This window comes from Rhinatrema bivittatum, chromosome 19 (genome assembly GCF_901001135.1).
Source record: "Rhinatrema bivittatum chromosome 19, aRhiBiv1.1, whole genome shotgun sequence".
NCBI classification, from domain to species: domain Eukaryota; kingdom Metazoa; phylum Chordata; class Amphibia; order Gymnophiona; family Rhinatrematidae; genus Rhinatrema; species Rhinatrema bivittatum.
The window spans coordinates 42,681,159-42,703,814 of NC_042633.1; the positions used below are offsets into that span (position 1 = coordinate 42,681,159).

At 55.2% G+C, this 22,656-nt stretch overlaps 1 protein-coding gene across 5 annotated transcripts; it reads left to right on the top strand.

Moving 5' to 3' along the window:
- The first annotated feature begins 438 nt into the window (after window positions 1–438).
- On the top strand, window positions 439–21,907 carry RGL3 (ral guanine nucleotide dissociation stimulator like 3). Of its 5 annotated transcripts, none has more exons than XM_029585107.1 (18): window positions 439–570; window positions 7,017–7,124; window positions 8,786–8,997; window positions 9,184–9,330; window positions 9,588–9,799; window positions 10,438–10,565; window positions 10,945–11,160; window positions 11,593–11,696; window positions 12,483–12,567; window positions 13,207–13,281; window positions 13,451–13,537; window positions 13,661–13,693; window positions 13,883–14,004; window positions 14,126–14,215; window positions 14,392–14,530; window positions 14,923–15,102; window positions 18,711–18,825; window positions 20,458–21,907. In XM_029585107.1, the coding sequence occupies exons 1-18, from the start codon at window positions 454–456 to the stop codon at window positions 20,616–20,618; spliced, it is 2,331 nt and encodes a 776-aa protein (XP_029440967.1). In that variant the 5' UTR covers window positions 439–453; the 3' UTR covers window positions 20,619–21,907. The 5 variants fall into 5 exon arrangements, with proteins under 5 accessions (XP_029440967.1, XP_029440970.1, XP_029440969.1 ...); XM_029585110.1 differs by lacking the exon at window positions 439–570 and adding an exon at window positions 831–860; XM_029585109.1 differs by lacking the exon at window positions 439–570 and adding an exon at window positions 988–1,673.
- The last annotated feature ends 749 nt before the right edge of the window (window positions 21,908–22,656 follow it).

Below are 22,656 nucleotides of genomic sequence, written 5' to 3' on the forward strand. Positions count from 1 at the left end.
TGCTGTGTGTCAGAGAGGGGAGAGGGAGGAGAGAGAGCTAACAGAGAGCCTCTGGTATCGCAGAGCGGATTAGAAAGAGATGGGGGGGATCTCAGTTATCAAAGGGCACTGTAGAAAGAGAAGGCATTGTGGGAAGGGTGAGGATCATCGGTGCTGTGTGTTCCTCAGTACTGCCCTGTAATCAGACAGGAGGAGGGATTAGAGTGGAGGGGATGTGGATTATCGGTGCTGTGTGTTTCTCAGTGCTGCTGGGTAATTTGAGAGAGGAGGAGGAGGGATTAGTGTGGAGGGGATGAGGATTATCGGTGCTGTGTGTTTCTCAGTGATGCTGGGTAATGTAAGGGAGGAGGAGGAGGGATTAGTGTGGAGGGGGATGAGGATTATCGGTGCTGTGTGTTTCTCAGTGATGCTGGGTAATGTAAGGGAGGAGGAGGAGGGATTAGTGTGGAGGGGATGAGCATTATCGGTGCTGTGTGTCCCTCAGTGCTGCTGTGTAATGTGAGAGAGGAGGAGGAGGAGGAGGATCATCCGTGCTGCGTGCGCGCCTCCCTGCTGAATCTGCATGATTGGGTAATGAAAATGGGAAGCGTATTTTCCTTTGCAGGGCTGAAGGGGAGGGGGAAAGGCTCCTTCCTCCCTCAAGCTCTGCACCTGATGGGAGGGGAGGAGTCCTGGGGGCAGGCGGAGGCAATCCTGCTTTTAATGAACCCCCAAAGAGGGAGAGACCTGGCTTGGATCAGCCCTGCCCGTGAGTCCAACCTCTCGCCGAGGCGGTGCTGGCTCTGACTCCGAGGCTCTGCCTCCCCCCCTTTGGGCAGCCGTTCGGGGTTTTCTGGATCTCCACAATGAATATGCATGAGGTTAGATTTATAAATGCGCCGCCCGGCCGAGGTGAGGGCGGAGGCTGCCCCCAGCGTCCCCCCTGTCCCCCCCCCCCCCCCGGCAGGGACTAAAAGCAGGAGCGGCGCCTGCTGCCGGCTGGGGAGCCCCGCACTCCCCCCCCCCCTGACAAACATCAGAGACTGCGGCCCCCCTTGTCCTGCCCTCCCCTCTCCTCCTCCCTGTTCCAGTTCTCCCCTCTCCCTTCCTCCTCCCTTTCTTGCTCCTCCCTCCTCTCCAGCTCGCAGGGCTTTTCCCACGTGAAATGTGGCTCCAGGGACGACCTTCCCTCCGCCCCCCTCCCTGCCTGGCTAAGAACATTTTTTTTTAATTATTTCTGTGATAACATCGGCCCTGAGTTTCCACAACAAGGACCCGTCCCTGCTGCCTTTGGGAACCCAAGGACAGGGGAGGAGGCAGCCGGAGAGAGGGGAGGAGGAGGAGGAGGAGGAGGGGGGGGAGAGCTGAGCCCTGCAGGTAGCACCTTCTCTGGCACCCCCCATACCTCCCCGGGACACCACCCCCCTCTGCCAGGGCTCCCCCCAGAGTTTGCAGAGACCCTGCCCCCCCTCCCTCCCCCAGCACCTCTCTGCCAGAGATCCTCCCTGCCCCCCCCCCCCCCCGAGGATGCAGTGACGGCTTCAGGGGAGGGGAGGGGGGGGTCCTCGTCTCTTCTTACCCCGGACAATGTGAGGAGGGAGCACCGGGTCCAGCCGGGGGAAGCAGGAGCAACCCCTCCCCCCCACGTCCAGATGAGATCGGCGGACCGTGGCCAGGGGAAGGAGCTGAGCCTGGTAAAACAAAAACCTGACATTTCCACATCTCCTGCTGCTGTCGGGGTGGGGAGGGAAGGCTCACGTACAAAAGCGAGAGGCAGGGAGAGAAAGCCACTGCCCCAAGGTCACCCACAGGGTCAGGGACGGAGCCTGCCACTCTTACCTGAGGGCTGGAGGGGCGAGCCTGACCCTCAGGGGATGGATGGACGGAGGGGTCACAGACCTGGCCTTGCAGTGCTTTAGCCAGGGAAAACCTCTCCGTTTCGGAGGGTAAATAAACAGGTGGATAAAGTACTTGGGGTTTCCAGGAAGCATTCGCCAAGAGTCCCCATGAGAGAACCGCACGGGAAAGTCGCGGGGGGGAGAGGTGGAGGCAGCGACTGCCGTGGCCCCCGGGGACCCGGATTAAGGACTTAAGGGGGTCAGTTTTCCCCAGTGGAGCTCCCCGGGGACCCGGACCCTTTAACTTATCCACCAAGCGTCTGGAAAAGGGGGGGGAATGGTGAGAGAGGCGAGAATCAGAGATCCTACAGGCGACGCCAAACCGTTCGGTGGATCCGGAGGAACCGAGGAAGGAACTTGCAAGATTGGGAGGGACGGAATGTGGCGGCAGCGAAACCCTTCAGGTGTCCATGGAGGGGGTGGGGGGCGGAGAGGAGCCCGGGCACTGCAAAAGGGGCGAGGATGGAGAGTGGGGGTGAAGATCCCATGCTGAGCAGGGAGAGAAGGAGGGGGAAGAGACGGAGGGTGGGAGGTGGATGCAGAGTGGGGTGAGAGAGAGAGAGGGGGATGCTGTGCCAGAGCTGCTGCCCCGTAGCTGAAGGTTGGCCTAGGGCCAGGGGTGTCCAACTCCGGTCCCCCCCGAGCCAGAAAAGGGCCCAGGTTGTCAGGATTTGCAGGGTGAATGCGCACGAGGTGGAGCTGCACGCACATCTGTCTGGTGCATAATTCACCGTGGATGTCCCGAAAACCTGGGCCCCGTTTGTGGCTCCGGAGGAGCAGAGCCGGGCAGCCCCTTCCAGCGGCCCTGAGCATAGTCAGCCCTGCTGCTTCTTCCATGGAGAGAAGCGGGAAATCGTAGGCCTGTAAACCCGACACCAGTACCGGCTGAGATAATTATCAAGAGGGAAAATCGGTGCACGCACAGAAGGGGAACGGCGTAACCAGGAACAGCCAGCGGGCTGGGTCACACCCAGGACCCATCGAGCCAGGGGCTCGATGGGTCCTGGGTGTGACCCGGCACTTCTTATGTTCTTATGTACGGGACGAGGGGCTCGATGGGTCCTGGGTGTGACCCGGCACTTCTTATGTACAGGATGAGGGGCTCGATGGGTCCTGGGTGTGACCCGGCACTTCTTATGTTCTTATGTACGGGATGAGGGGCTCGATGGGTCCTGGGTGTGACCCGGCACTTCTTATGTTCTTATGTACAGGATGAGGGCTCGATGGGTCCTGGGTGTGACCCGGCACTTCTTATGTTCTTATGTACGGGATGAGGGGCTCGATGGGTCCTGGGTGTGACCCGGCACTTCTTATGTTCTTATGTACGGGACGAGGGGCTCGATGGGTCCTGGGTGTGACCCGGCACTTCTTATGTTCTTATGTACGGGACGAGGGGCTCGATGGGTCCTGGGTGTGACCCGGCACTTCTTATGTTCTTATGTACGGGACGTGGGGCTCGATGGGTCCTGGGTGTGACCCGGCACTTCTTATGTTCTTATGTACGGGACGAGGGGCTCGATGGGTCCTGGGTGTGACCCGGCACTTCTTATGTTCTTATGTACGGGATGAGGGGCTCGATGGGTCCTGGGTGTGACCCGGCACTTCTTATGTTCTTATGTACGGGATGAGGGGCTCGATGGGTCCTGGGTGTGACCCGGCACTTCTTATGTTCTTATGTACGGGATGAGGGGCTCGATGGGTCCTGGGTGTGATCCGGCACTTCTTATGTTCTTATGTACGGGATGAGGGGCTCGATGGGTCCTGGGTGTGACCCGGCACTTCTTATGTTCTTATGTACGGGATGAGGGGCTCGATGGGTCCTGGGTGTGACCCGGCACTTCTTATGTTCTTATGTACGGGACGAGGGGCTCGATGGGTCCTGGGTGTGACCCGGCACTTCTTATGTTCTTATGCACGGGATGAGGGGCTCGATGGGTCCTGGGTGTGACCCGGCACCTCTTATGTTCTTATGTACGGGATGAGGGGCTCGATGGGTCCCGGGTGTGACCCGGCACTTCTTATGTTCTTATGTACGGGACGAGGGGCTCGATGGGTCCTGGGTGTGACCCGGCACGGCACTTCTTATGTTCTTATGTACAGGATGAGGGGCTCGATGGGTCCTGGGTGTGACCCGGCACTTCTTATGTTCTTATGTACAGGATGAGGGGCTCGATGGGTCCTGGGTGTGACCCGGCACTTCTTATGTTCTTATGTACGGGATGAGGGGCTCGATGGGTCCTGGGTGTGACCTGGCACTTCTTATGTTCTTATGCACGGGATGAGGGGCTCGATGGGTCCTGGGTGTGACCCGGCACTTCTTATGTTCTTATGTACGGGATGAGGGGCTCGATGGGTCCTGGGTGTGACCCGGCACTTCTTATGTTCTTATGTACGGGATGAGGGGCTCGATGGGTCCTGGGTGTGACCCGGCACTTCTTATGTTCTTATGTACGGGATGAGGGGCTCGATGGGTCCTGGGTGTGACCCGGCACTTCTTATGTTCTTATGTACGGGACGAGGGGCTCGATGGGTCCTGGGTGTGACCCGGCACTTCTTATGTTCTTATGCACGGGATGAGGGGCTCGATGGGTCCTGGGTGTGACCCGGCACCTCTTATGTTCTTATGTACGGGATGAGGGGCTCGATGGGTCCCGGGTGTGACCCGGCACTTCTTATGTTCTTATGTACGGGATGAGGGGCTCGATGGGTCCCGGGTGTGACCCGGCACTTCTTATGTTCTTATGTACGGGACGAGGGGCTCGATGGGTCCTGGGTGTGACCCGGCACTTCTTATGTTCTTATGTACGGGATGAGGGGCTCGATGGGTCCTGGGTGTGACCCGGCACTTCTTATGTTCTTATGTACGGGATGAGGGGCTCGATGGGTCCCGGGTGTGACCCGGCACTTCTTATGTTCTTATGTACGGGACGAGGGGCTCGATGGGTCCTGGGTGTGACCCGGCACTTCTTATGTTCTTATGTACGGGATGAGGGGCTCGATGGGTCCTGGGTGTGACCCGGCACTTCTTATGTTCTTATGTACGGGATGAGGGGCTCGATGGGTCCTGGGTGTGACCCGGCACTTCTTATGTTCTTATGTACGGGATGAGGGGCTCGATGGGTCCTGGGTGTGACCCGGCACTTCTCATGTTCTTATGTACGGGATGAGGGGCTCGATGGGTCCTGGGTGTGACCCGGCACGGCACTTCTTATGTTGTTAATGGTGGGCACGGGCAGAGAAAGTAAGTCTATCAGGCTGAGATAAGGAAGTAGCGAGAGAGCCAGGATTCGGAACCCCCGAGTGCTAGGAGTTTTCCCCGTTGTCTGTGCCCTGATATCCTTCGGCCTCCCCTATGTGTGACGGGGGCTGGGTTTTCGTGACTTTCTTTCCCTGTTTCTCCCCGAGGTCCGGGTGCTCTTCAGGTACCGAGAAGTAAGCGGAAGGAACTCTTCCCCCTGCCCGGCTCTGTTCCTGCCAAACTGGTTGGGTTACTCTGTGCTTTTCTATCTGGGCAGGGACCCTGGCAGGACGAGGCCAGGATCCAGCCAGAGCACGGGGAGTGGCTTGGAGGGAGTCCATCACGCAGCAGAGGGCTGAGGGGAGGGCGGGGCAGCTGCTGCCCGGTGGACGTTTCACAGGGTAAGGGGGAGCACTTGAGCACGGACTTTGAACCCGGGATCAGAGGGTGAATGGCACAAGCTGCCGGGCCACCATGTGGCTGTCTGTGGACTCCCTGTGCTGCAGCCCCCTGGCACAGGGTGAGTGTGATTCCCGGCCTTTCCTTTCTGTGTGGTGATGTGGATATCTGAGGACTCCCTGTGCTGCAGCCCCCTGGCACAGGGTGAGTGTGATTCCCGGCCTTTCCCCTCTGTGTGGTGATGTGGATATCTGAGGACTCCCTGTGCTGCAGCCCCCTGGCACAGGGTGAGTGTGATTCCCGGCCTGTCCCCTCTGTGTGGTGATGTGGATATCTGAGGACTCCCTGTGCTGCAGCCCCCTGGCACAGGGTGAGTGTGATTCCCAGCCTGTCCCCTCTGTGTGGTGATGTGGATATCTGAGGACTCCCTGTGCGGCAGTCCCTTGGCACAGAGTAATAATATAACACATCCACCCTTCTGGGTGGATGTGTTATATTATGGGACGTTGCAGTGGGTGGGCACTGGGCATGTTATATTATGGGACTTTGCAGTGGGTTGGCACTGGGCATGTTATATTATGGGACGTTGCAGTGGGTGGGCACTGGGCATGTTATATTATGGGACTTTGCAGTGGGTTGGCACTGGGCATGTTATATTATGGGATGACGCAGTGGGTGGGCACTGGGCATGTTATATTACAGGGTGCTGGGTTGGATGTGCACTGGGCATCTTATATTATGGGACTTTGCAGTGGGTTGGCACTGGGCATGTTATATTATGGGATGACGCAGTGGGTGGGCACTGGGCATGTTATATTATGGGGTGTTGGGCTGGATGAGCACTGGGCATGTTATATTACAGGGTGCTGGGTTGGATGTGCACTGGGCATCTTATATTATGGGACTTTGCAGTGGGTTGGCACTGGGCATGTTATATTACGGGGTGTTGGGCTGGATGAGCGCTGGGCATGTTATATTATGGGACATTGCAGTGGGTGGGCACTGGGCATGTTATATTATGGGAATTTGCAGTGGGTTGGCATTGGGCATGTTATATTATGGGGTGTTGGGCTGGATGAGCACTGGGCATGTTATATTATGGGACGTTGCAGTGGGTGGGCACTGGGCATGTTATATTATGGGAATTTGCAGTGGGTTGGCACTGGGCATGTTATATTATGGGAATTTGCAGTGGGTTGGCACTGGGCATGTTATATTACGGGGTGTTGGGCTGGATGAGCGCTAGGCATGTTATATTATGGGACGCTGCAGTGGGTTGGCATTGGGCATGTTATATTATGGGGTGTTGGATTGGATGAGTACTAGGCATGTTATATTATGGGGTGTTGGGCTGGATGTGCACTGGGCATCTTATATTATGGGACGTTGCAGTGAGTGGGCACTGGGCATGTTATATTATGGGGTGGGTAGACCTTGGATTTGTTGTTTGGTTAGGTTGGGTAGGCTCATGACTCTTGTCTCCCTCTCCCCTTTATTTGCAGAGCCCCTTGCAAGAATGGGGTGAGGAGGTAGAGGAGGATGCAGTGTACAGCATCACACTATGTAGATCCAGGACTGACACATCTGGACATGATGGAAGCAGCTGTATGGTACTTAAGAACATCACACTTACTCATAGAGCTATACACTTATATGTACAGAGACACACACCTCCAGTGTGCACACACTCACAGATACATCACACACATATAAAACACTTAGACGTACGTGTACACAGACACGCACCTCCAGTGTGCACACACTCACAGATACATCACACACATATAAAACACTTAGACGTACGTGTACACAGACACGCACCTCCAGTGTGCACACACTCACAGATACATCACACACATATAAAACACTTAGACCTACGTGTACACAGACCCACACCTCCAGTGTGCACACACTCACAGATACATCACACACATACTCACATATAAACACTTAGACGTATATGTATACAGAATGTACTCGGAATAATAGTAGACACCAATTCGAGTTTTAAAAAACATATATCAATCCAATTGAAAGAAGGCTATTATAAACTTCTCATTCTTTAACTACTGAAACCTCTGCTTGAACAAAAGGATTTTAGAACCGTCTTACAGTCCCTGATTTTTTCCTGTATGGGCTCCTGTAATTCCCTTCTATTTGGCCTTCCTTTATCCACAATTTGTCCTCTACAAGCCCTACAGAATGCAGCCGCTAGATTTTTAACAGGCAGCAAAAAACGCGACCACATTACGCCCATTTTGATTTCGTTACACTGGTTACCCGTCAAATATCCTACACAATACAAAACAGCCTGCATCTTACACAGAATTATCTACGGCGAACCAACCGACTGGTTAAATGTGGATATTCGATTGCACGCCTCCCCACCAGAGAAACCTTAGGTCGGCCAACAAGGGCCTGTTATCGATTCCCTCTGTGAATTCAGCACACCTAAGTCACGGGAGAGAACGGGCGATCTCTATAGCAGGCCCCAAAACTTTGGAACACGTTAGCAGTAGACCTTCTGAGACTACGAGCCGGTACAAAAAAATTCAAGAGAGAAATTAAAACATAGTTATTCAGCTGTGCCTAGGCAGAACACCAACTGAGAACGGCCCAGCCTAACTACTGATGTTACTTTTACTGTTTAATATTTATTAGTTTCTATTTATTTGTCATTACTTTTTATTTTATATTGTTATTTTATACCTGTGTTTTACTTTGAGTTTTTACTGATTTTTATACCTGTAATTGCATTTCATTTTCCTTATAAATATTGTAAACCGTTGTGATGGCGTATCTGATACGACGGTATATAAAACTCAATAAACTAAACGCACAGCTACAGTCTGCACTCTCCCAGATATCACAGACACACACACACACACATATAAACACTTAGACTTGTGTGCACACAGACGCACACCTCCGGAGTATGGCGTCTTTGCACTGTGCACCTGCCACTTCTTTGCACTGTGCACCTGCCACGTCTTTGCACTGTGCACCTGCCACGGGTCTGGGCGCCACCTAGTGGCCACAGACAGAACAGCCTTTTTTATATGCAGTGTTATAGAGACGTGCACACCACACACCCGCAGAAACGTATATATATATATATATGCACACCACCTACAGCGAAACACAGATGCGTAACTCTCGTACACACGCTCAGGCGCGGTATACAAAACACGCACCCACGCACAGAGCCAGCCGGGCGCTCAGGTTCTCCCCCTTTCTCTGACGCTCCCCCCCCCCCTTCGCCCCCACGTAGGACGCCGTCGAGCCCCCGCCCTCGCCGGCACCCGGCTTCGTCCAGTACCGGACCTGCAAGCTGCGCACGCTGAAGGCGGGGAACCTGCGGCGGCTGGTGCGGAACCTCGGCGCCGTCTACGGGGGCCACGACCAGGGCTACATCCAGGCCTTCCTGGCCACCTACCGTGCTTTCGCGAGCCCGGGAGCGGTGCTGCAGCTGCTCCTGGAGAGGTGAGGCGGGGCGGCCCGCAGGCTGCGTTGGTGGGGGGGGGGGGGGGAGGGGGGGGAAATATTTGTGACCTTCATTCTCTCTTTGCTACTTATCAGTGGAAGCGTAAGCTGGACCCTGCATTGGAGGGGGAGGGGGTTTGCCCTCTCTCATCACTTACCCCTTGCCCTTCTCCCCTCCCAAACCAGCTGCGACAGCACGGAAGGGGTCCGGGGGCTTGGTTCGTCACCGCTGGACGGCGCAGGAGCCCACCAGGCAAGACCTGGCACCAAGCGAGACACTGCAGGAGCCGAACGCCTCGGCCCCTCAGAGCCGGCGACAGTGAGAGTGCAAAGGTGAGAATTATTGGGGGGATTGGGGAGGGCGGGGGGTCTACGCCCACATCTGGACTTCCAGGATGTGGCGTGGATCCCCAGGCACTGCAGATGCTTGGCTTGCACAGACCTTTGTTGCAGCGGGCACAGGCCCCCTCCGCTCCTCGGCGAGTTCGGACCCCCCCCCCCCCACTGCTTTCATGAATAAAAGAGGGGCCAGTCCGGGAAGGCCCCCCTCCCCACCAGGGATAACTCTGGCCTGCCGCTTTCCCCCTCAGGGCTCTCCCCTACATCCTGCGCGCCTGGCTGGAGTCCCACCCCGAGGACTTCCGGGATCCTCCTCGTTACTGCAACCTGAGGACGGCGCTGGCTTACCTGAGGGAGATCTCCAGGGAGGCGGGAGAGGGCCAGGGAGCCGAGCAGGCCGAGAGCCTCCTGCAGCGGTTCCGGGAGCAGGAGCAGCAGCAGGAGGAGGAGCAGGAGCAGGACAGTAAGTCCTTCCGGGGATCTGCGGGATGATAAACCTCCTACAGCATTAATCGCCTGACTCCTAGTCCTTCCGTCTCGGACTTCCCGAACTGGAGCGAGAAGGAGGGAAAATACATTACGGCCCCCCCTGGGATGCCCTGAGCCCACCCCCCCCCCCCCCTCTCACCCCTACCCGGCCCTGGCCAGACCTCATGACGAGGTTTCCTGCCCGTGAGCGCCCGTCAGCCTGGGGAACATTTGAGTCTTGGTATCAGGGGATGGTGGTTTGGGGGGGGTGTGGGGTGAGGATGCTGAGGGTCCTGCAGCGTTTCCTGCCAGACAGGATAATGCTACGGCTTCAGAGAGGTGGCAGTGCTCCTCACCTGCAGGCACAGGACCCCCACCCCCACTGCCTGGCTCTCTCTGGGTGCGCAGGTGAGAGGCATTAAGAGTTACCTAACCAGGCACTGAGTAACAGCCCCTTCCCCATCTTCTGGAATGGGGCTGGCACCATCTCCGGGGGGGGGGGGGGGGTCCTCAGGGCCACACCGTGGGAACCAAGGATCTATGCAATTCTCCCTCTCTATTCTCCCTGCTCCTCCCCCCTTCCACAAGTGTGACTGTCTCAGTCTCTCTCTCCTCTTTCATCTTTCCTTGGAGTGTGCTTCCCTCACCGGTCCAGTGTCCTGCAGTCAGGAGAGGAAGAAGCCGATGGCTCCTTGAACAGACCCGATCTCCTGTCGTTCCCAGCAGAGGACATCGCCGAGCAGCTTACACTTATGGATGCGGTAAGACGGGAGGGGTGGAAGCACGGATCGGCGGAGGAGAAGATTAAAATTAAGGGGAGGAGGAAGGGATGCAGGGTGAGGTGGAGGTGGGTAAGGGGAGGAGGAATGGATGCAGGGTGAGGGGGAGTGGGTAAGGGGTGGAGGAAGGGATGCAGGGTGAGGGGGAGGTGGTAAGGGGAGGAGGAAGGGATGCAGGGTGAGGAGGGCGCGGTGTGGGTAGAGCAGTTTCACAGAGAGCTCTCCTCTCCCCTCCCCATTTAAAGCTCCCTGAGACCCCCCCCCCCCCCCCGGTCGTTGCCATTGGCTCCTAGCAGTGTCCGGGTGGGTGGTGGGGAGGGGGGGAAGCTGCTGACGGATCTTCTTCTCCCCCCGGCTGCAGCTCCTCTTCCAGAAGGTGGTGCCCTTCCACTGCCTGGGCTGCATCTGGTCTCAGAGGGACAAGAAGGAGAACAAGCACGTGGCCCCCACCGTCCGTGCCACCGTGGCCCAGTTCAATTCCGTGGCGGGCTGCGTCACGGCCTCGGTACTGGCGGATGTGCAGATGAAGGCACAGCAGAGGGCGAAGGTGATGGAGAAGTGGATCTGCGTGGCACAGGTAACCGCCGGCCACTGGTGGGGCGTGGATGGATGGATGGGGGGGGAGAGGCCTCCAAGTAGGGTGGATGATTGATGAACTTCCTCCTGAGGCTGAGGAAAGACCATTGCACAAGGGCCTGGCAGGGTGAGCAGAAAGTGAGAAGGAGACCCAGAATCCAATCCCATCGCTGACACCAATCTTCCTGTATCACTCAGGAGAATCACTGAGAGGTGGCAATAAAAAGCGTTTCCATGGAGAAAACGTTGTTTTAACTGCAGGAATGAGCTTTCCGACGATTGCGCACCCTGCAAGTTCGTTAAAGTATTCACTGTATCCCAGGAGCAGACGAGTGTCTCTGGAGGGGCTTCCGTGGTGGGATTAGGACTCTTACACAGGTGCATGAGGTTCGGCTTCCCCGGAGTGATTACCTGCCCGCTTCTTTCTCTGTAGAAGTGTCGGCTTCTCAGGAACTTCTCATCGCTGAGAGCCATCCTGTCCGCCCTTCAGTCCAACCCCATTTACAGGCTGAAAAGGACCTGGGCAGCTGTCAACAGGTGAGAAAAGAAAGAATTCACCCCTGCCCCGAGCCTTGTATCAGTTCCCTAAACAAACCTGTCCTAGAGGTGACAGGCTCTGTATCCCTGCTCCCATCCCCTGTTCCCTCCAGTCCTAGAGGTGACAGGCTCTGTATCCCTGCTCCCATCCCCTGATCCCTCCAGTCCTAGAGGTGACAGGCTCTGTATCCCTGCTCCCATCCCCTGATCCCTCCAGTCCTAGAGGTGACAGGCTCTGTATCCCTGCTCCCATCCCCTGATCCCTCCAGTCCTAGAGGTGACAGGCTCTGTATCCCTGCTCCCAACCCCTGATCCCTCCAGTCCTAGAGGTGACAGGTTCTGTATCCCTGCACCCATCCCCTGATCCCTCCAGTCCTAGAGGTGACAGGCTCTGTATCCCTGCTCCCGTCCCCTGATCCCTCCAGTCCTAGAGGTGACAGACTCTGTATCCCTGCACCCATCCCCTGATCCCTCCAGTCCTAGAGGTGACAGGCTCTGTATCCCTGCTCCCATCCCCTGATCCCTCCAGTCCTAGAGGTGACGGGCTCTGTATCCCTGCTCCCATCCCCTGATCCCTCCAGTCCTAGAGGTGACGGGCTCTGTATCCCTGCTCCCATCCCCTGATCCCTCCAGTCCTAGAGGTGACAGGCTCTGTATCCCTGCTCCCATCCCCTGCTCCCTCCAGTCCTAGAGGTGACAGGCTCTGTGTCCCTTTGGTCATCTGTTGCCTCCTGGTGTTTATTTTTTAATCTCTATGCACAGTAGTCAGAAGCTTCTCTTTTTCAGAGACATCCTATCCATCTTCCACAAGCTGTGCAATATCTTTTCTGATGAGAATAATCACCTCAGCAGTCGGGAGATCCTCGTGCAGGTGAGAGAGAGTGAGTCAGGCCTGGGATGAGGGGAGATCCCCGTGCAGGTGAGTCAGGGCTGGGATGAGGGGAGATCCCCGTGCAGGTGAGACTCTTAGCCTCGGGATGAGAGAGAGATTTGGGGAGATGCTTATACAGGTGAAAGACTGGGGCTGCTCTGTGTGCAAGGGTCTTCGCTGCTTCCTATCACCCTTGCCAGGCAAAAGTCTGTGCTTCCAGATCTCCTTTTCCTGAGTCCTTGGCCAGTGCCTTTCATCTTGGCTGTCTTTCTGACCTGCCTGTCCACCGCCCTCACCTCTGGCCGGCAGAGGGAAAGGGGGTGGGGGGTCATCGATACCTGCTCACTGCCCGCTCCTTCCAGACCCGCTGACCGTGCTCGGCCAATCACAGGTCCCTGCGCGGGAGGCTCGGGAGATTTTCAGTCTTCGGTTTCCACCAGAATGTGGCCAGAGGCTGTGACCTGGCCTGGGCCGGGATCAGGACCCTTACGACCCCCCTCCCCCCCTTGCAACTCGCCCCCTTCCAGACTCCACCTCATTTTTTTTTTTTTAGCTTTCCTTCCCAGCACCCCCGGCAAATGAGACAAGCATCTTATTATTCAGTAAGAACGTCTCTTCTCTTCCCTCCCACCACATCAGGAAGAAGAGGGTCAGGCAGCCAGCGGCGAGGACTGGAAGCGAGCACACAGTCTGAGCTCCCAGGATCAGCCGTCGGTAAGGGCCGGGGGGTCCCCCCCCGTTCTATTAAATGACGTATCGTGATCTCGCTTCTCGTGCCCCGCGATGGTTTTCTGTAATTTGATGCTCGGTGACCCCGACGCGCCGGATCTCCATTAAAACTATTCTCCCCCCTCTCTCTCCCCCCCCCCCCCCCCCGGTGCAGAAATCCTTCCCCGCCACGGTTCCTTACCTCGGCACCTTCCTGACGGACCTGGTCATGCTGGACACAGCTTTGCCGGATTACCTGGAGGTAAGACCGGGGGTGGGGGGGGGGGGGGGAGGGTAGGGTGTGTGCGCGTCCCACGTATCGCCATCGCCGAAAAGCCCTCGCGGCCAAGAGTGTATTTAACGCCTTCGTTTTTTGGTTTTGCAGAACGGACTCATAAACTTCGAGAAACGCAGGAAGGTAAGGCCCCCCCCCCCCCCCCCTGAGGAGAGAACGGCGAGGCGGAACTTTAAAAATAATTTTTGTTTTCTGTTTTCTGCCTACAAACCTTATAATTAAATATCCAGATTGCTTTTTTTTTTTTTTTTTAATAAAACCCCGAGAGATGCTTTGCTTCTCAGGAGTGGTTTTTCTCTGGCCTTTCGGCAGGAGTTTGAGACCCTGCACTTGATCCAGAGGCTGCAGCTGAGCTGTCGGCAGTACAGCCTGAGCCCAAAGCCCCTCGCGGAGTCCTCCTTCCGCGGCCACCGGCAGCTCACAGACGACCAGAGGTAAGAAAAAGAGGGGACGTCCCCAAAGAGCCAGAGGGGTGGCGAAAAAGGAGGAGGCTGGAAGAGACCGAGTGCGGAGAGGGAGGGGAGAGACTGATCACAACCTTGGCTTCTCTTCCAGTTACAGGATGTCACGGGCCATCGAGCCCCCCGCAGACTCCTGCCCCAACTCTCCTCGCATCCGCAGGCGACTGACCAAGCGCTTTAGCTCGTAAGTGGCCGCGGGGGGGGGGGGGGGAACCCTTCCAAGCACGTCCCAGAGAGGGCTGCTGCTGGGGTCTCCCTGTCCGTCTGTCTGTCTGTCTGTGGGTGAAGCTGTATGAAATTTGGAACCACCACCCCTCCCCCCCTTGCCCTGATTGGTCACTCTCCTGGTCTTTTTTGCAGGCTCCTGCTGGGCTCAGAGTGGCCCCGGGTGAACGTGGATCGTCGGAGCGTCTCGCCGTCCGGTTCCTGCAGCAGCTGCGACGCGGACGAGGGCCCCGGCTCGGCTCTGCCCTCCCCCGACGGTGGCCTCGGGCTCAAGGTCAGAGCCCCCTCCCCCCCTTAATGATGAAATCATCCCCCCCCCACCCCCAACACTGCCAGCGAGGGACCGGACCGGACCCGGGCTGCGTATCCAGCTGGTCCAGGTTCACAGGTTCGGTTTCTGCTCCTCGCTCCGTGTACGCTAGGGAGGGGGAGGGGGCGGTGACGTTTGCCTCAACGCTCTCCGGAAGGGTTGGGCCAGCGCCGGCCCCATTGTGCCCTGCCTGTGGGGTACATAAGCGCCCCAGTTGCCCATCGCTGCCTGCGATCACCTCGGGACGTGGAAGGCAGGTCCGTGGCAGGAGGTGGAGGAGCCTCCGTGATTTGTAATTCTTGCTCTCTCTCTCTCTGTCTCTCTCTCGTTTTCCCTTTCCTCGCCGCGGTGTGCAGGGCGGGCAGGATTTCCCCCCGGCTGGCTCCGCTGCCACTGGCCCCCCGGATGATTCCTCCCTCACGGCGGCGCCGGCGGCAGCCTCCTCACTCCCCATCTACAACCAGCAGATCGCAGACCTGTGCATCATCCGCGTCAGCGTGGAGAACGACGCCTGCACCCTGTACAAGAGCATCCTGGTGAGTGCCTGGGAGGAAGAGCGGGCTCCCCCCGCAGCTCAGGAAGGGTGCTCTCCCCCCCCCCCCCCCCCCACCCGTTCAAGCATGCGCGGTGAGGGACGGGCATCCTCTAAAAATGTAAACTAATCCCAATAATGCCACCTCCAAATCATGAAAATGCCATCTTTAAATACCAACAATATACAAATATGCCTTCTATACTGTCCCCCTAGTTTACTAGATCTAAATATTTCACCAGTGATCGAGTTCCTCACAACACAGCTAAATACCTCAAAACCTACCATAGTGTTAGGTGATTTTAATCTACACGTGGACACCCACCCCCTATCAAACACATGCCAGACCTTCATGGATGCCATGACAGCACTGGAGTTCACACTAATTACCGATTAAACCGACACACAATGAGCCGGACACTCTCTCGCCCTAACTTTCATAAACAATAAATAATTAGAACACCTATAGCAACAACCTACACACAAATTCCTTGGTCTGACCACCTCCTCATTCAATCTAAACATTAAAATTCTCCATCCCCAGACCACACCAAATCAGAATCCCATAGAATTTAAATATCGATCACCCTATAACCATGATGAACTAAAGGACAAATTAGAAGAAGAACTAAAAGACATAACACTTGCAGACTCTTGCCAGGCGACAGAACGTTGGTTGGACTCAACGGAAGAGATAGCCAAGGAGATAAACCCCATTAAAAACAATACATATCAAAGAAACAAAACAAAATAACCACTGGCATAAAACGTAAAAATTAAGGATGCGAAAAGAATACTCAGAAAACTAGAAAAAACCTGGAGAACACACAAAACAAGTGAAAATCTAACTAAATTCAGGAAACACCTGGCTCACTACAAACAACTGATCCTTAATGCTAAAAAAAAAAAAAAAAAAAAAAAAAAAAAAAAAGAATACTATAGCAACAAAATAGAAAAGTTTGCCAATAACCCAAGAACTCTATAGTAACAAATCTCACAACCGACAAGCAAGAATCACCTCAAAGCATGCCTGAAACAAAATGTAATGAAATAGCCCAATTTTTTTAGTGACAAAATATTAAACTTAAGAAACAAACTCCCATAAAACACCAAACAAGCAATCGTAATGCAAAAAAAGAGATGTTAACCCATGGTCTGCATTTATAGAAGTATCAGAACTAGAAGTAGAGTCAATGATAAAAAAAAATACAAACCCCGCGCCCCCCCACATAATTGATACTATACCCACAACAGAGTTAAAAAAAAAAAAAGACCACCAAGGTACTAGCCCCAACATTAACTAATATCATAAATCTATCCCTAACTGAAGGAATAATGCCAGATATACTGAAAGGGGCAATCATAAAACCAATAATCAGAAAGAAAAACAGTGACCCTCTATTTCTCAATAACTACCGCCCAGTCTCAAACCTCCCATTAATAGCCAAATTAATAGAGAAAACAGTACAGAAACAGCTAGCCGAACACCGAGACAATAATAACATACTGTACCCTTCACAACACGGCTTCCGTAAACACTACAGCACTCAGACATTGCTTCTCTCACTAACTGACAACATCCTAAGAGGTTTTGATAACAGCAAACACTACATCCTTATAATGCTCGACTTATCTGCAGCCTTTGATACAGTAAACCACCAACTACTACTAAAAAGGCTTGAAGAATTTGGATTATGTGACAAAACGATAAACTGGTTCAGATCATACCTCAGCAATAGGTTCTTCCAAGTCCAGGAAAAAAACACTCTTTCAGAAAAATTTAAACTTGAAACCGGAGTACCTCAGGGTTCAGCTTTGTCTGCCACCCTCTTTAATATATATATGCTCCCCCTATGCCATCTGTTGGCAGGCCTAGGGATAATACATTACATTTTCGCAGACGACATTCAATTAATTCTACCAATAGACGACACAATTGAAAAAACACTAGGGCTAGCAAACATGTACCTAGACATAATAAAACAACTACTAACCCAAATGGAACTGGTTATTAACATTGACAAAACTGAATTCCTACACCTTGAAAGAAAACATACTGAAATTATTAAAAACCCAATAACTAAGAAATAACCAGAAAATAGAACTAGCCAAAAAAGTAAGGAATCTGGGAGTAATAATGGATTCAGAAATCAATCTAAAGCAACACATATCCTTAAAAGTAAGGGAAGGCTACGCAAAACTTATGATCCTCAGAAGATTGAAACCATAACTCACACCCGCCCACTTCAGAACAGTATTACAAACACTTGTTTTTTCCAGCACTGACTAGTGCAATGCACTTTTACTAGGACTCCCAAGCTCATCGATAAGACCACTCCAGATACTTCAGCCAGAATACTGATGGGGAAAAAGAGGAGAGACCATATAACCGAAACTCTAGCAGACTTACATTGGCTGCCAATCGAATACAGGATAAAATACAAGGCCTTATGCACCATACACAAACCAATATATGATAAAGAAGCAGACTGGCTAAACACAGCCCTATGAGTACACGTCCACAAAAAAGCCTCAGCTCAGCTAACAAAGCACTACTAACAATCCCTTCAGTAAAATCAGAAAAACTAACCCAAGTGAGAGAAAGGGCCTTATCCCTGGCAGGGCCCAATCTATGGAACACGATGCCCCCTGAAATCAGATTGCAGAGTGATATCAAATCTTTTAAAACAAAACAAAACCCTTAAAGAGGTGGCTCTTTAAACAAGCCTTTCCCTAAAGCAACGGGAGGGTAGAGAGGGAGAGAGAAAGCAAGTCAGGGAAGCGCAGTTGAGAGCAAACAACACGACATTATTTAAAAATGCACGTTAATACAGCTGTGAAGAGCAACTCAATAATACGCCCGGGCTTGACCATCGCTACTCAGACATCGATTTTATTCACGAGTTTGTAACTGTACTCAATTGGCACCTGTTAAAAAAATGTACGATAACCTCTCTCTACAAACCTTACTTTGTGCCTACACGTAAACCGTTGCGATGGTACGTAACTCAGCGACGGCACGGAAACGTTTTTAAATAAATAAAGAGAGCGCCGAGGTCCCCTTCCTCGCAGCAGCAGCAAACCTTGTCCAGATTAGGATTTCGCATTTTCGTTTTAGATTTAAAAATCCCCGCGTTCGCCAGGCCCGGGCGACTTTACAAAATCATCAGGGTTCCCCCGCCCCCAGAGGCTGACCGAGCTGCCCCCCCCCCCCCCCCCGACAACGGGAGGATGAAGCGTCTTCCCAAGAACACAAGGAGGAAGCCGCAGCGGGGATTTGAACCCGCTTTCCCCCCCCCCCCCCCCGGGTCTCAGCCCAGTGGCCCTAAGCACGGAGTGGGGGGGGGGGGACACTCCTCCATCCAAGGAGGGAGCAAAAGCTTCAGTCATGGCAGATCATGCACCCCCCCCCCCCCCCAGAACCTTGCTGGTCACGCGTGTAATTTCTGGAACATTCCGTCCAGGCGTGTGAGAGTCTTCCACGTGCTGCTCGGGTCCCCCCCTTTTCTGGGCACTTATCTCGGAGTGGCTGAAATCCCCCTCCCCTCGTGCTCCTTATTCTTACTTGCCCAAGTCCCGACCCTAAACGTTCTCGCCATCTCCTCTCCGCAGCTCACGAGTCAGGACAAAGCTCCCGCCGTCATCCTGAGAGCGCTGCACAAGCACAACCTGGAGCAGAGCCGGGCCCAGGACTTCCAGCTGGTGCAGGTGCTGGACGGGAGCCGAGGTGAGAGGGTCCTCTATGCAGACAGACAGGGAGGGAGGGCAGCAGAGCTCTCATGGGCTGGTTCCTGGGCAAGAGAGCTCTCATGGGCTGGTTCCTGGGCACGAGAGGATAGGAAAGCTGTGATTGGCTGGTTCCTGGGCACGAGAGGACCGGAGAGCTGTGATTGGCTGGTTCCTGGGCACGAGAGGACCGGAGAGCTATGATTGGCTGGTTCCTGGGCACGAGAGGACCGGAGAGCTATGATTGGCTGGTTCCTGGGCACGAGAGGTCAGGAGAGCTATGATTGGCTGGTTCCTGGGCACGAGAGGACAGGAGAGCTATGATTGGCTGGTTCCTGGGCACGAGAGGACCGGAGAGCTGTGATTGGCTGGTTCCTGGGCACGAGAGGACCGGAGAGCTATGATTGGCTGGTTCCTGGGCACGAGAGGTCAGGAGAGCTATGATTGGCTGGTTCCTGGGCACGAGAGGACCGGAGAGCTATGACGGGCTGGTTCCTGGGCACGAGAGGTCAGGAGAGCTATGATTGGCTGGTTCCTGGGCACGAGAGGACAGGAGAGCTATGATTGGCTGGTTCCTGGGCACGAGAGGACCGGAGAGCTATGATGGGCTGGTTCCTGGGCACGAGAGGTCAGGAGAGCTATGATTGGCTGGTTCCTGGGCACGAGAGGTCAGGAGAGCTATGATTGGCTGGTTCCTGGGCACGAGAGGACAGGAGAGCTATGATTGGCTGGTTTCTGGGCACGAGAGGACAGGAAAGCTATGATTGGCTGGTTCCTGGGCACGAGAGTATGGGAGAGCTCCGATTAGTGGGTCCTTCCTGCATGGGTGAGCAAGAAAGCTCAGAGGGGCTGGTCCCTGCCTATTTTATTGTAAGGCGCCCTGCTCTGGTCAAGAAAGAGTATCCAAAGCCGTACTGCCCACCATCCCGTGGGTTAAGTACGGCACAAAATTCAGAGGCCAACCTTGCGATCAACAAAATGCCTCATTCGCTGGAGGCAGGCAGTCTACGAATGCAGGTGTACTCCCTTCCCAGACTAGAGAAGGTCGAGAAAGAAGACGAGACAAAGAGTCGGTCAGTGTAGTCAGTCTACTCAGCGGCTCACACTGCCCGAAGGCAGAAAGGCATCACCGGCTTCAGCACATCATCGCAGTGAAAGGGCAGGAGACCTCCGCTTGGCTGCTCTCTAGGGGTGGGAGGACAGGAGAGTTCGGACTGGACAGTATAGGGGCAGTATAGGGAAGTCCATAGGCATAGGAGGAGAGGAGAACGCTGAAGGGATGGCCCCTCAGTGCGGGAAGACAGGAGCGTTCTCATTGGCTGGCGCCTGGGTACAGGAGTGCAGGAGCGTTCTCATTGGCTGGCGCCTGGGTATAGGAGTGCAGGAGAGTTCTCATTGGCTGGCGCCTGGGTATAGGAGTGCAGGAGAGTTCTCATTGGCTGGCGCCTGGGTACAGGAGTGCAGGAGCGTTCTCATTGGCTGGCGCCTGGGTACAGGAGTGCAGGAGCGTTCTCATTGGCTGGCGCCTGGGTACAGGAGAGTTCTCATTGGCTGGCGCCTGGGTATGGAAGAGCGAGCACCGTCCCCCCCTCCTGGCCCTGCTTCTCACCCCAGGCTCTTCTTTTTCTTCTAGAGCTCGTGATCCCCGACAGCGCCAACGTCTACTATGCCATGTGCACTGCCGGCAATTTCGACTTTCTCCTGCGGATGAAGAAGGGGGCTACGCCCAGTTCCCCCCTTTCTCCCCTGCCGCCACGGACCCCTGATGGACCCCCGCCACAGAGACCATTCTAAGCGGGCGAAGCCCCCACCGTCCATGATTCCGGATCCCGATTCCCAAGGAGGGGGAACTTCCGGCCAGACAGAATGCCCCTCCCACCCTCGGCAGGCCCCTCCCACCCTCGGCAGGCCCCTCCCACCCTCGGCAGGCCCCTCAGGTTCCATCCGAGTCAAATGCGCTGCCTGTGACCCCCCGCGCCTTTCAGAGGGCTAACACCAGGGCCCCTTGGGTAGCGAGACCCTGGAAGTCCTTCACGGTGGGCAGGTAAATTATTCGTCTCCCCTTCCTCTCGGCTCCTTGAAAGGCCAGGGCTGGGGTGGAAGTGCATTTCCGGGACCCCTGACAGATCAACGCTTGTAAGATTAAAGTAGCTACGCCGACCACAGAGAGGGCGAGAGCGAAGGGGCAGGAGCCACCGCGGGCGGCCAGAAATGAAAGGGGGTTTTTTGTATGCACCGCCCATAACGATCCAGGCAGGATGGCACCAAAGAAAGCGGGCGGCCCACCCATGTTAACCCCGGACCCCCCCCCCAAAAAAAAATATTCTGCATCCCCCCCCCCCCCCGGGGACAGGCATAAGTCACACGTGCACTCTCGCGTCCCCGTCTCGTCCCGGCCAAGCCGAGGATGCTGATCCAGGTCGGGAGAGGAAGTTCTCACTTTTCATGGGGGGGGAAAAAAAAAAGTAAAAAAAAAACTACTGCTCAGTGCAGGCCAGGGGCCGAAATCAGGAGCAGATCGGTGCCTCTTCAGGACCACCTGGGTGAGCTGGGGTGAGCTGGGGGCAGCCCCCCCCCCCATGCATACAACTCACACGCGATGACCCGTCCGCACCCTGCTGCTTTCTCCTCTCTCCCCGGATCCTGCCCCCAGCCTCCTCTCTCCCCCCCTCCAGCACCCGGCGGCCAGGAGTATGGAGTGCGGGGGAGGGGGCTCTCTCTGAGACACCCCCCCCCCCGCCAATGACATGTCCAGGATTGGCCAGCATTAATCAGGGTGGGCAGGGAGAGAAGGCGCTCTCACTGCCTCCCTCCCGTCTCCCCGGCCAGGGGAGTCCTGATCAGGCGAGGTGATGTGACGGCTGCTGACTCAGTAGCATCTCCGGTGCCAGCAGGAAGGAGGGCTCGGCGCTCGTAAACGGAGCCTGCAGCCTTGCCCACGCTGCTTGCACTGGAGATGCCACGAGGCTCAAAGGCTCACGGCTGATTCGCTTCAAAAGTGCTCAGATATTCGCGTGCTTAAAGAGCTGTCCTCCTGATCCGATGAATCTTCTCAAGCTCAATAAATCCTCCTTTTCATCAAAGCTTGTGCTGCTGGTGCACTTCCTTCCGCTCAGCTGAATGAGCCCGGGGGCTAAAGCCAGGATGGGACGTAGCGGAGGAGCCTGCGGGCAGAGGCTAAACACAGAACCTTGGCATGTTCAAGACCACAGGGGCTGGAAATACCAGAGACTGAAAATAGAAGGCATCCAGGAGACTTGAAATACCACAGGGAATAGAAATGCCAGCAAAGATGTCTGGAGATGATTGGGATGGAGGGTCAGTCCTCCCTGAGCTGGGGGTGCACATCTCAGGACACCCTTGGGATGGAGGGTCAGTCCTCCCTGAGCTGGGGGTGCACATCAGAGAGACTCTTGGGATGGAGGGTCAGTCCTCACTGAGCTGGGGGTGCACATCAGAGAGACCCTTGGGATGGAGGGTCAGTCCTCACTGAGCTCGGGGTGTACATCTCAGGACCCTTGGGATGGAGGGTCAGTCCTCACTGAGCTGGGGGTGCACATCTCAGGAGACCCTTGAGATGGAGGGTCAGTCCTCACTGAGCTGGGGGTGCACATCAGAGACACCCTTGGGATGGAGGGTCAGTCCTCCCTGAGCTGGGGGTGCACATCAGGAGAGCCTTGGGATGGAGGGTCAGTCCTCACTGAGCTGGGGGTGGACATCAGGAGACCCTTGGGATGGAGGGTCAGTCCTCACTGAGCTGGGGGTGGACATCAGGAGAGCCTTGGGATGGAGGGTCAGTCCTCACTGAGCTCGGGGTATACATCTCAGGACC